At 49.9% G+C, this 12003-nt stretch overlaps 1 protein-coding gene across 1 annotated transcript in view; it reads left to right on the forward strand.

The window, feature by feature from the left end:
• Positions 1–12003, forward strand: part of POLRMT (RNA polymerase mitochondrial) — a 43042-nt gene that overhangs the window by 28296 nt on the left and 2743 nt on the right. The window contains exons 4-13 of the mRNA XM_036242119.1: positions 5500–5630; positions 5819–6011; positions 8017–8166; positions 8455–8619; positions 8746–8916; positions 9205–9429; positions 9684–10472; positions 10920–11042; positions 11357–11479; positions 11779–11958. Coding sequence (XP_036098012.1) covers positions 5500–5630; positions 5819–6011; positions 8017–8166; positions 8455–8619; positions 8746–8916; positions 9205–9429; positions 9684–10472; positions 10920–11042; positions 11357–11479; positions 11779–11958 — 2250 coding nt within the window. The remainder of the gene's footprint in view (positions 1–5499; positions 5631–5818; positions 6012–8016; positions 8167–8454; positions 8620–8745; positions 8917–9204; positions 9430–9683; positions 10473–10919; positions 11043–11356; positions 11480–11778; positions 11959–12003) is intronic.

A 12003-nucleotide genomic window follows, 5' to 3' on the forward strand; every position in this document is an offset into this window, starting at 1 on the left:
ATGTCCATTGTTTATGCATACATGCATATCAGTTCTGTGGTTTATCTCTCCCCCACCACCCTCTGTTCTGGGGATTGTCAGTCTATACCCCACTTCCAAGTCTCTGGGACTATCCCATTCCTCAGACTGTTATGTTCATTATATTCCACAAATAAGTGAGATCATATGATACTTGTCTTTCTCTGTTTGGCTTGTTTTGCTTAGGATAATACTTTCCAGGTCCCTCCATGTTGTCTCAAAGGATAAGAGATCTTTCTTTCTTACAGCTGCATAGTACTCTATTGTGTATATGTAGCACAGTTTTTTTATCCATTTGTCAACTGATGGACATTTGTGCTGTTTCCAGGTCTTAGCTATTGTAAATAGTGCTCCTACGAACATGGGAGTACATATATTCTTTCTGATTGGTGTTTCATGATGTCCTCTTGGTTGTTTAGCATGTTGTTTAGTGTCCACATATTTGTGTTTTTCCAGTTTTCTTCCTGTGGTTTTTTTTCTAGTTTTCATGTCATTGTGGTTGGGAAAGATGCTTAATATGATTTTAATCTTATTGAATTTACTGAGGTTTGTTTTGTGATATAACATGTAATCTATCTTGGAGAACGTTCTACGTGCACTTGAAAGAAATGTGTAGCCTTGGCCGGTTTTGCTCAGCGGTTAGAGCGTCAGCCTGCAGTCTGGAGAGACCTGGGTTCATTTCCCACTAAGGGCACATACCCCGGTTGCAGTTTGTCCCTGGCCCTGCTTGGGTCGTGTGGGTAGCAACCACTCGATGTGTCCCTTTCATGTCGATGTTTTTTTTTTCTCTCTCTCTCCCTCCTACTCTATCTGAACAAAATATCGAAAAATGTCCTCGGGTGAGGATAAAAAAAATGTGTATTCTGCAGCTTTTGGATGAAATGATCTATAAAATGTCTATTAAGTCAGTCTTGTCCAGTGTGATATTGAAAGCCAATATTCCTCCTTAATTTTCTCTCTGGATGAGTTGTCCATTGATGTGAATGTGGTATTAAAATCCCTTACTGTACACCCAGCCATTGTGGCTCAGTGGATGGAGCATCATCCCATGGACTAAGAAGGTCTCAGTTCGATTCTGGTCAGGACACATGTATGGGTTGTGGACTCGATCCCCAGTAGGGAGTGTGCAGGAGGCAGCTGATTGATGTTTCTCTCTCACATCGATGTTTCTATCTCTAAAAAAATCAATAAAAACATGTTAAAAAATAAAATCCCCTACTGTTGTATTACTGTGGATTTCTCCTATTTATATCCATTAAAAATTGCTTTATGCCCCTGGCCAGTTTGGTCTATTGTGTCTGATATGTGTATTGCTAGTCCAGTTTTTTTGTTTGTTTGTTTCTATTTGCATGGAATTTTTTTTATCCCTTCACTTTGAGTCCCTATGTGTCTTTTTTTTGTTGTCAATCCTCACCTGAGGACATTTTTACATTTATTTCTAGACAGAGTGGAAGGGAGGGAGGGAGGGAGAAGGAGAGAGAGAGAGACATTGATATGAGAGAGACACATTGATTGGCTGCCTCCTGCACAACCCCAGCCAGGGCCAGGGATTGAACTTGCAACCCACAATCATGCCCTTGACCAGAAATCTACCCATGATCCTTCAGTCCACAGGCTGATGCTCCAACTGCTGAGCCAAACCAGCCAGGGCTAGCTGTCTTTTGATTTGAAGTGAGTGTCTTATAAGCAGTACATAGATGAGTCCATTCAGCCACTCTATATCTTTTTATTGGAGCATTTAATCTATTTACTTTTAATGTAATTTTTGAAAAGTATTTACTTATTGCCATTTTGTTCATTGTTTTTAGGTTGTTTCTATAGTTCTCTCCTGCTGTTTTCTTCTCTTGTGGTTTGCTGGTTTTCTTTAGCGTTTTATTTGGGTTTGTTTCTCTTTATTTATTCTTTGTATATTTTTGTAGGGTTTGGTTTATAGTTACCATAAGGTTTATGCATATCATTCTATATCTATAGCAGTCTGTTTTAAGCTGATAGGTATTAAGTTTGAATATATTCTATAAGGACATTTTTACTCCCCCCACACACTTTATAGTTTTGATATCATGTTGTAGATCTTCTTGTGTATCTAACTACTTATTGTAGTTGGGTACTTTTTTTGAACTTGTAGTAGGTTTTTTGTTTTTTTTTTTATCCTCACCCGAGGACATTTTTCCATTTTTTGTTCAGATAGAGCGGGAGGGAGAGAGAGGAAGAGAGAGAGAGAGAGAGAGAGAAACATTGACATGAAAGGGACACATCGAGTGGCTGCTACTCGCACGACCAACCAGGGTCGGGGACAAACTGCAACCGAGGTACGTGCCCTTAGCGGGAACCGAACCCGGGTCTCTCTGGATCGCAGGCCGACGCTCCAACCGCTGAGCCAAACCGGCCAGGGCTCTTATTTTCTTATTTCTGGTTATGACCTATCTTCTCTCCTTAAAGAAGACCCCTTAACATTTTTTGTAAAACTGGTTTAAGGGTAATAAACGCCTTTTGTTATCTCTCTCTCAATTCTGAAACACAGCTTTGCTCAATAATAAGTCATTCTAGGTTGTAGGTTTCTTTCTCTCAGCACTTAAAAATGTTTTGCCATGCCCTGGCTGGCATGCTCAGTGGTTAGAGCATCGGCCTGCACACCTGAGGGTCACGGGTTTGATTCTCAGTCAAGGGCATCAAAGGTTCAATCAAGGGTTAGCAGGTTCAATCCCCAGCCCTGGTCGGGATGTATGTGGATTCAACCAATTGATGTGTCTCTTTCACATTAATGTTTCTCTCTCTCCTCTCTTTCTCGCCCTCCTTACCCCGTCCTTTTCACTTTCTCTGAAAATCAAAGGAAAAAAATATCCTTTGGTGAGAATTAACTGCAACAACAAAAAGTTAAAAGATAAATGTCCTGCCACTCTGTTTGGCCTATAATATTGCTGCTGAGAAATCAGCTGATAACCTTATGGGATGTCCTTTATATGTAACTCATTGTTTTCCTATTACTTCCTTCAAGATTGTCTGTCTTTTAACTTTTGCCATTTTAACTACAATATGTCCTGATGTGGGTCTCTTTGTGTTCATTTTGTTCAGAACTCTGCTTCCTGTTTTTTTTCCCCCAGATTAGGAAAGTTTTTCGTCATTATTTCTTTTCTGTTTGTTTATCCTACCTGAGGGTATTTTTTTCCATTGATTTTTTTAGAGAGGGTGGAAGGGAGGGAGGGATGGGGGGAGAGAAAGAGAGAGAAACATTGATGTGAGAGAGATAACATCAGTCAGTTGCCTCCCAAATGAACCTGCCTGTGCCAGGATTGAACCTGTGACCTTTTGGTGTTTGAGCTGACACTCTAACCACTGAGCCACACTAGCCAGGGTTTAGCCATCATTTCTTTAAAGTTCCTGTTACTTTCTTTCTTCTCCTTCTGGGATCTCTATAGTGTGAATGAGTGCTTGATGTTATCCCAGAATTCCCTTAAACTATCCTTTTTATTTTATATACTTTTTTTTCCCCTGCTGTTCTGATTGGCTGATTTCCACTAGTTTGTTTTCCAGGTTGCTGATTCTGTGTTAGCAAATCAGATTTTTATTCTTTCTATTGTGTTTTTCATTTTGGCATTGTATTCTTCAGGTTTACTTGGCTCTTTCTCATACTTTCTCTTTGTTGAAGTTTTTCCTTAGTTCCTCTATTCCACTCAAGTTTGGTGATTGTCTTTATGACCATTTCTTTACTTTTTTTTTTTTATCCTCACCCGAGGACATTTTTCCATTTTTTGTTGAGATAGAGCGGGAGGGAGAGAGAGGAAGAGAGAGAGAGAGAGAAACATCGATGTGAAGGGACACATCGAGTGGCTGCCACCCTCACGACCAACCAGGGCCGGGGACAAACCGCAACCGAGGCACGTGCCCTTAGCGGGAACCGAACCCGGGTCTCTCTGTACCGCAGGCCGACGCTCCAACCGCTGAGCCAAACCGGCCAGGGCTCTTTACATTTTTAATCAAATTACTTATCTCTGTTTCCTTAGGGTTTCTTTCCTGAAGTTTTTTTTATGTTTCTTCATTTCAAAGATATTCTGTCTTTTCATTTTGTTTGACTTTCTATATTTGTTTATATGAATTAGAGAAAATAGCTCTCTCCTAGTCATGAAAAAGTGGTCTGATTTAGAAGCGGCCTCTGTATAGGTTTCAGGTGCTGGGTGGTTTTGGGAAGTCACTAGGTGTCAGGGCACTGGCCCACCGAGCCACAGTGGCTTCAAGTTGAGAGGCCAGTTGGGTGTGGTGATGTCCTATTGTCCCTTTGTTCAGAGGCAAAAGGCTTTGGGCAGTGTAGTTGGGAACCAGTGTGGTGGTAATTCCCTTGGCCCAATGGAGGTGGAGGGGATGTGCACAATTGTGCTCAAGGCTCCTCTGCCCAAAGGGCTCCTATGGCTTCCTGCCTTCTCTGTTCATCTCTTTTTTGTTGTTGTCAGAAGCTGTTCATTCAGTCCTCAGTTGTCTCACAGGAATAACTATTGTCTGTGTACCAGGTATATTTGAGTTTGGAATGGGAGAGGGCAAGTTCTGCACCACCCCATCTCAGACCCACTGTGGAAATGTTTTTCTTTGCCCTGGCCAGTTGGGCTCAGTGGTTGGAGTGCCGGCCCACGGACCAAAGGGTTGTGGGTTTGATTCCCGGTCAAGGGCATGTACCTGGGTTGCAGGTTCAATCCTGGCCCTGATCAGGTCTTTCAAGAGGCAACTGATTGATGTGATGTGTTTCTCTCACATCTATGTTTCTCTCTCTCCCCCCCTCCCTTCCTCCCCTCTACTCTATCTAAAAATCAATGGAAAAATATCCTTGGGTGAGGATTAACAAAAAAAAAAAAGAAAAAGAAAAGTTTTTCTTCTGCATTAGCCTGTGTAGCTGCTGAGCACTTGGACTGCATATTTAATTGAAATTTAAACTAAATGACTGTGTGGCTTGTGACTGTGGAGTTGGACAACCAGTCATAGGTGTAGTGGAGCCATGCTCAGAGGGAAGGCAGTAGCCGTCTCCAGCTAGTAACACAACTTACGCATTGGGAAACTAGGGGAAACCCAATGAAGGTGGTCAGGGGGAAATACAAAGACCATGAAAGAGAAGAAGAATAGCAGAAAACCAACAAACCTGAAAGTGGGTCCTCTGAAAAGTTAGCAGTATTTGAAAACGTCTTGCAGCTCGGTTATCTGGAAAGGGATCCCTTTTTAGCTGCCCTGAAATTGTGCATATTCATATCCACAAAACCAAAAAGTATTAACACCCCCCTCCCCCCCGGTACCTAAGCTTCCTTTGTGATCCAGCCATGATTTTACCACCATGCCAGCATTTCTGCTACACACAGAAACGTCAGATGGGCTGTCTCTCTGCTGAGTTCACCATTCCTGACTAGTAGCCCTTTCCAGCCTGATTCTGTGACTACAGTGAGGGGTCCCAGGGATTGGCAGTCTTGATCATCCCAGACCCTCATCCTGGCTTGGTCTCCCCAGGGCTCCTTCAAAGAGCTGGTTTACGTATTCTTCATGATGAGAGATGCCGGCCTTGCGCCTGACCTGCTGTCCTATGCAGCTGCCCTGCAGTGTATGGGGCGGCTGAACCAGGATGCCAGCACCATCAAAAGGTAGGTGGATGTCAGGGTGGTCCTACCATGAACACAGTGTTGTGTTGGGCCTAGGAGGGTGGCTTGGCCTGTGCTGAGGGCTGGGACTTCCTGTAGGACCTGATAGCCTCCTGATGCTGAGATCTCTAGGATGTTCAGGGGTGGCTCTGTGAGTTGGAGATTCAGTACCCACCATGTATTCCCCACAGGTGTCTGAAGCAGATGGCCCAGGATGGACTGCAGCTGCAGGACTTCTTCACGAGCTTGCCACTGTGCAAGGAGGACCGGGCTGCACTCCTGAGGGCCGTGCACAAAGCTGAGCCCACCTTCATACCTCTGCAGCCGCCCCTGCCCTCATGTCAGGTCAATACCTCCCCATTGCTCAGGGAGATCTATGACAAGGTGAGCCTCAGCCTGCGGCCTGGTACCTGCAGGTGGGGTCCTGTCACGTGTGAACCTTGGTCATCCTATTCCCTGTGGGGGCACCAGGAGCCTCAGCCTTCTCTTCATTTCTCCTCACTGAGCTGCCTGCATCTTGGAGACTCCCTCCCTGCTTCTCAGAGGTTGAACAACTAAGAATTGGCTAGCTCCTGGCCCCCAGCCGGGCCATTACCCTAAGGGTTGAAGCTGGAAGGTGCCAGAAGGAGGAAAAGTCAGCTACATGTACTCTGGCACCACAGAGGTCGCTGTCCCACTCGAGACTCAGCTGTAGGCTGAGCACAGGACTGGTAGCAGAGCTGGGTATAACTGTCCTAAGAGGTGTCAGCCTAAAGCAGCAGCAGCAAGGCGTCTGGCAAGACCCCAGCACCACTTCCCAGGAGAGGATAGTGCTGAGGGAGTCACCCAGGTGCCTTGGGTTTTTGTTTGTTTTTATTGGGAATCCACCAACCATATAGTTCACCTTTTAAAGTGTAATTCAGTATTTAAAAAAAATTTTAGTAGCCCTGGCCGGTTTGACTCAGCGGTTAGAATGTCGGCCTGCGGTCCAGAGAGACCCGGGTTCGGTTCTTGATAAGGGCACGTACCTCGGTTGCAGTTTGTCCCCGGCCCTGGTTGGGTCGTGCGGGTGGCAGCCACTCGATGTGTCCCTTTCACGTCGATGTTTCTCTCTCCCTCTTTCTCTTCCTTTCTCTCCCTCCCTCTCCCTCCTACTCTATCTGAACAAAAAATGGAAAAATGTCCTCGGGTGAGGATAAAAAAATTTTTTTTTTAGTAGGTTTACTTCTAATTTTAGAAGTTTCAATCACCCCAAAAAGAAATCCTAGCCCCCGGCAACTACTAACCCACTTCCTCTCCCCTGTGGATTTGCCTGTTCTGGACATTTCACATAAATGGAATCACACACTGTGTGGTCTTTTGTGTCTGGCTTCTCTCACTGAGCATCATGTGTTCAAGGTCCATCCATGTTGAGAATGTCAGTGCTTCACGCCTTCCCGTGGCTGAGTGATACAGGGTGGGGCAAAAGTAAGTTGGTTTACAGTTGTTTTTATGGAAAATAATATAATAATACGTAAGAATACAAGAATGAAAATCTGTGTTTTGTGTACTCACAACTATAAACCTGCTTTCCCCCCACCCTGTATTCTAGTGTATGGATGAACACACTGTATTTATCCATTCATTAGCTGATGGACACTTGGGTCATGTGCACTTTTTGGCTGTTGTGAATCATGCTGCTGTGGGTGTGCATATACAAGTATTTGTCTAGATCTATGTTTTTTATCCTCTCAGTGTGTTGGGTTTTGCTATTTTTATTTCATTTTTAAATCTTCACCCGAGGATACTTTTCCATTTATCTTCAGATAGAAGGGGAGGGAGGGAGGGAGAAGAGAGAGAGAGAGAGAGAGAGAGAGAGAGAGAAACACCAATGTGAGAGAGACTCATCAGTTGGTTGCCTCCCACACAATCTGGACCAGGGCCAGGTACTGAACCAAAACCAAGGTACATGCCCTTGACTGGAATTGAACCTGTGCTGTTCAGTCCACGGGCCAACGCTCTAACTGCTGAGCCAGACCAGCTAGGGCAGAGTTTTCTATTTTTAATTTATCTGTTTAGGGGTGGGTCATACATTTTAGGCAGTTCCAAGTTTAAAATGCAAAAAGCAATGTTCAGGGTCTTGAACTGTCTTCCTGGGCTGTCCAGCGCCCAGCCCAATGAGGCTGGGCAAATACAGACCTTTTTGTTTTTAAACCAGTGTAGCTATTATTCACACTGTTGTGTACCAGCCTTTTCCTTGTAATGTGCAGGATGGATGATTTTCAGGAGATTTGGAAAAATGGATGTGATTTTGCAAGGGTTGGGGTTCTGAGCAGCAGAGTGGGCAGCTGCTCTTCTCTACTTTGGGTGTGGACGGGTTTTGCCTATGAGAGATGTAGGTCTCAGGGCAGGCACCTGTCCCCACTGGCAGAACCACCCCGTGTCCTACCCAAGGCAGCACCTGCCCTTGAAGACACTGAAGGACCTGTTCCAGCAGCAGCTCAGTGTGGAGATGGCCACCACTGTCACTGTGGACTCTGTGGAGAAGGCCCCGTTGCTGACCAGTGAAGTCCTGCAAGCGGTAAGGGTCCCGGCTGAGCTCAGGTCTCCACTCAGCTGAACTGGGTGTCCCCTGGTCTGAGCATGCTGCCTGCTGTGCCACAGCCCCTTCTCCCCACCCTGCAGCTGCCTTCCTTCCCTTTCACTAAGCTGGGTCACCCTGTGCCCTTCCACTGCTGGAGAAGAGTGCTCAGCAGCCACTTGGTTCACCTTGGCGGCACCACCTCCTGGTAGACTCCTTCTGGGGACCTGTGAGCACTGGGCCCACAGAGCACTGTGGTGACCCTGCATCTGTACTCCACCCCCACAGCGAAAGACCCTGAAGGAGCTACGTGCCAGGTGGGAGGCGGAGCTGTGCCTGGCGCTGCGACAGACCAAGGCCAGAGAGGCCCATGCTGCTCGTGAGGGCCGCCCCTCGCTCTTCCCCTACCTGTGCCTGCTCAGCGAGGCGGAGTATGTGCAGCTGCTGCTGCAGGTGGGCAGTGGACATGGGGGGATGGGGTCGGGCCCATGTGTGTGCAGGGGTGAGAAATGGGTGTGGGTAGGGTGTGGGTAGAGTGTTGGCACCTGTGGGGCAAGGGGCTCACTGCACCACCCCCAGACCTTGCAGGTGCTGTCCCCGCAGGGAGAGTCTCTCCTCTCCCTGGCACAACAGCTGGGCATGCGCATCTTCAACCGGCACGTGGTGCAGAGGAAGCAGCTCACTGAGGAGGTGCAGGCACTGCAGTGGCGCTATTTCAAGTACCTACACCTGCTGGCATCTGACACAGAGGTAAGGCGGAATGAGGTGCTTCTCCCAAGCCTGGGATCTGAGGGTTCCTCGGGGCTAGGGAGCCTGGGTGAGTTTCCAGGTAGGGAAACTGAGGCCCCCAGAGGAAGTCACATCCCTACTCCCCTCCTTTCCACCCTGGGGCAGTTGGATATATCCCCAGGCCCTGCCACTTCCCAGCTGCCCCTCAGCTTGTTTCCTCATTTGTAACTTTCCACCTGTAGGGGTGGCTGGGAGTTTACAGCTCTGCACCCAGACCCCCAGCCTTCTGACCCATGATGCTACCCACAGGTGGCGGTGTCCTGCCTGCCACGGCAGCATTGGGAGGCACTGGGGGCGCCTGAGGTCCCTCATGAGCAGCCCTGGCCCTTGACTGTGGTGGTGCAGCTGGGAAAACAGCTGGCTGAGGTGCTGGTGCAGACAGTGAAGATGCCCAGCCACCTGGCCCAGCGCCAGGGCACCCGCAAGCTCATCCCTGTGCTCTACCACGTGTACTCCTTCCGGAGCTTCCGCCAGGTGAGCCTCTGTGAAACTGGCTTCTGGTCCTAGAGGGCCCTCCCCTGTCTGCAGCAGCAGAACACGCTTAGAGATGAGGCTAGAGGCTCAGGGTGGTGTGGGAATTTCTGGGCCATGGTGGAGTACTGTTGAAATCCTTCTGGGGTCATGGCCTGATCTCAGGATAAGGGCATCTGACAGACCCTTTGGGCCCTCTGCCTGCTGCTTGCCTTTGGGGCAGTTGACTCTTTGGTGTCTGCTCATCCCACCCCCAGATTGGGATTCTGAAGCCACATCCAGCCTTCATGCAGCTGCTGGAAACTGCGGCCGAGCGCACAATGACCTTTGAGGCTGCTGAAGTGCCCATGCTGTGCCCGCCACTGCCCTGGACTTCACCACACTCGGGTGCCTTCCTGCTGAGCCCCACAAAGCTGATGCGCTCCGTGGAGGGCACCACACAGCACCAGCGCCTGCTGGAGAGCTGTCCACCCACTGAGCTGCATGGTGCCCTGGATGCCCTCACGCAGCTGGGCAACTGCGCCTGGCGTGTCAATGGGCGTGTGCTGGACCTGGTGCTGACCCTCTTCAACGCCAAGGGCTGCCCCCAGTTGGGTGTGCCGGCCCCTGCCTCTGAGGCTCCCCGCCCACCCCAGTGCCGCCTGCCAACCAGTGCCTCACCAGAGCGCAAGGCTGAGCTGCGACGGGAGCTGGCCCGCTGCCTGAAGGTGGCGAGGGAGATGCACAGTCTTCGGACTGATGCACTCTACCGCCTCTCATTGGCACAGCACCTGCGGCACCGTATCTTCTGGCTGCCTCACAACATGGACTTCCGAGGACGCACCTACCCCTGCCCGCCCCACTTCAACCACCTGGGCAGTGACCTGGCACGTGCCTTGCTAGAGTTTGCCCAGGGCCGACCACTTGGCCCCCATGGCCTTGACTGGCTCAAGATCCACTTGGTCAACCTGACTGGGCTCAAGAAGCGTGAGTCACTGCAGGCACGCTTGGCCTTTGCTGACGAGGTGATGAAGGACATCCTGGACTCCGCCGACCAGCCCATGATGGTAGGGGCGGCCAGGGCCCTTTTTCCTTTCTCTTTGTCTCCTGGCCTGTCCTCCACTCTGGCTCCAGCCACCTCAGCACCCATCTGGGATGCCCTGTAGACATCCCTGTCTCTAAGCCAAAATCAATAACCCCAGTCCCCCAAGTCTTCCCCTTAGGACACATTTTTTACTCGTCTTTTCCTCTGCCCCAGTCCATCAGCAGCTGTGCCACCTCCCACTCCAGGTTAGCTCTCTTTCCATCCCCATTCTGTGACTGCTTACTCAGGGCTGGGCCCAGTCTCCCTCCCTGGTCTATCGCTCCTGTTCTCACTCTACTGTCCCAGGGGCTCTGTCTCAGCCTCCTTGTGTCCTCGTAGTGCCTGGGCCAGCCCAGCTTCCATCCATGCTCAGGAAGCCCTGGCCCACTGACCCTGGCCCAGCCTCACCCAGCACACTGCCCTCCTGCAGGGCCGGAAGTGGTGGATGGAGGCAGACGAGCCCTGGCAAGCCCTGGCCTGCTGCATGGAGATTGCTCAGGCTGTGCGTGCCCCCAACCCTGCCGCTTACGTCTCCCATTTCCCTGTTCACCAGGTGAGTTGGGGACCATGGTGTGGAGTGGGGCTATCCAAAGTTGTCTTGAGTCTGAGGTTCCACAGGACAGTGTGGGTGTCTAGCTGGTGTCTTTGTGTGGGGGCCAGCCCCAGTGGATCCAGCTGGCCTTGTACTGAGACCTTATGTGCCTCAGTTTCCTTTTTGTGGTGGGGTAACAACACCTGCCTCTATGCATTGGAGTCCAGCAAGCTCGCGATATGAACAGAGTGCTGGGAAGCACAGAGCTGTGACTCATTGCCAGGGACACTCCCACCAGCCCTGCCAAGACTCCTACCATCTCCTCCTTGGCCCAGGATGGCTCCTGTAATGGCCTGCAACACTATGCTGCTCTGGGTCGGGACAGCGTGGGAGCTGCCTCTGTCAACCTGGTGCCCTCAGATGTGCCGCAGGACGTGTACAGCAGCGTAGCAGCACAAGTAGGCACCATGGCCCCCTAACCTGTTTTCATTCCCAAAGCCCACCTAGGGTCTCTGTCCTATGAATATCTGTGTGTTGTGGACCCCATGGCCATGGCTTCTCCAGTCATATATAATGTGACAGGGTAGTCAAGGTGGGCTTCCCAGGGGAGGTGTTAGAAGGGGGAACTGTGAGGCCAATGGAGAAGGGGCTTCGTGGGGGTGCTGTTGGGTAGGGTGGGTGCTGTTGGGTAGGGTGGGCCCAGATAAGGGGGCAGAGGGTCCTTCGGCCTGCCTGCTGACCACCAGCGCCTGCCTAGGTGGAGGTGTTCCGAAAGCAGGATGCTGAGCGGGGTGTGCAGGTGGCCCAGGTTTTGGAGGGCTTCATCAGCCGCAAGGTGGTCAAGCAGACGGTGATGACTGTGGTGTATGGGGTCACCCGCTATGGCGGCCGCCTGCAGATTGAGAAGCGCCTCCGGGAGCTCAGCAGCTTTCCTCAGGTGTGCATTTTCACCCCAAATCCAGCCTGCAGCTTCCCCTGAATT

The sequence above is a fragment of the Molossus molossus genome, unplaced genomic scaffold (genome assembly GCF_014108415.1).
Source record: "Molossus molossus isolate mMolMol1 unplaced genomic scaffold, mMolMol1.p scaffold_m16_p_4, whole genome shotgun sequence".
NCBI lineage: Eukaryota > Metazoa > Chordata > Mammalia > Chiroptera > Molossidae > Molossus > Molossus molossus.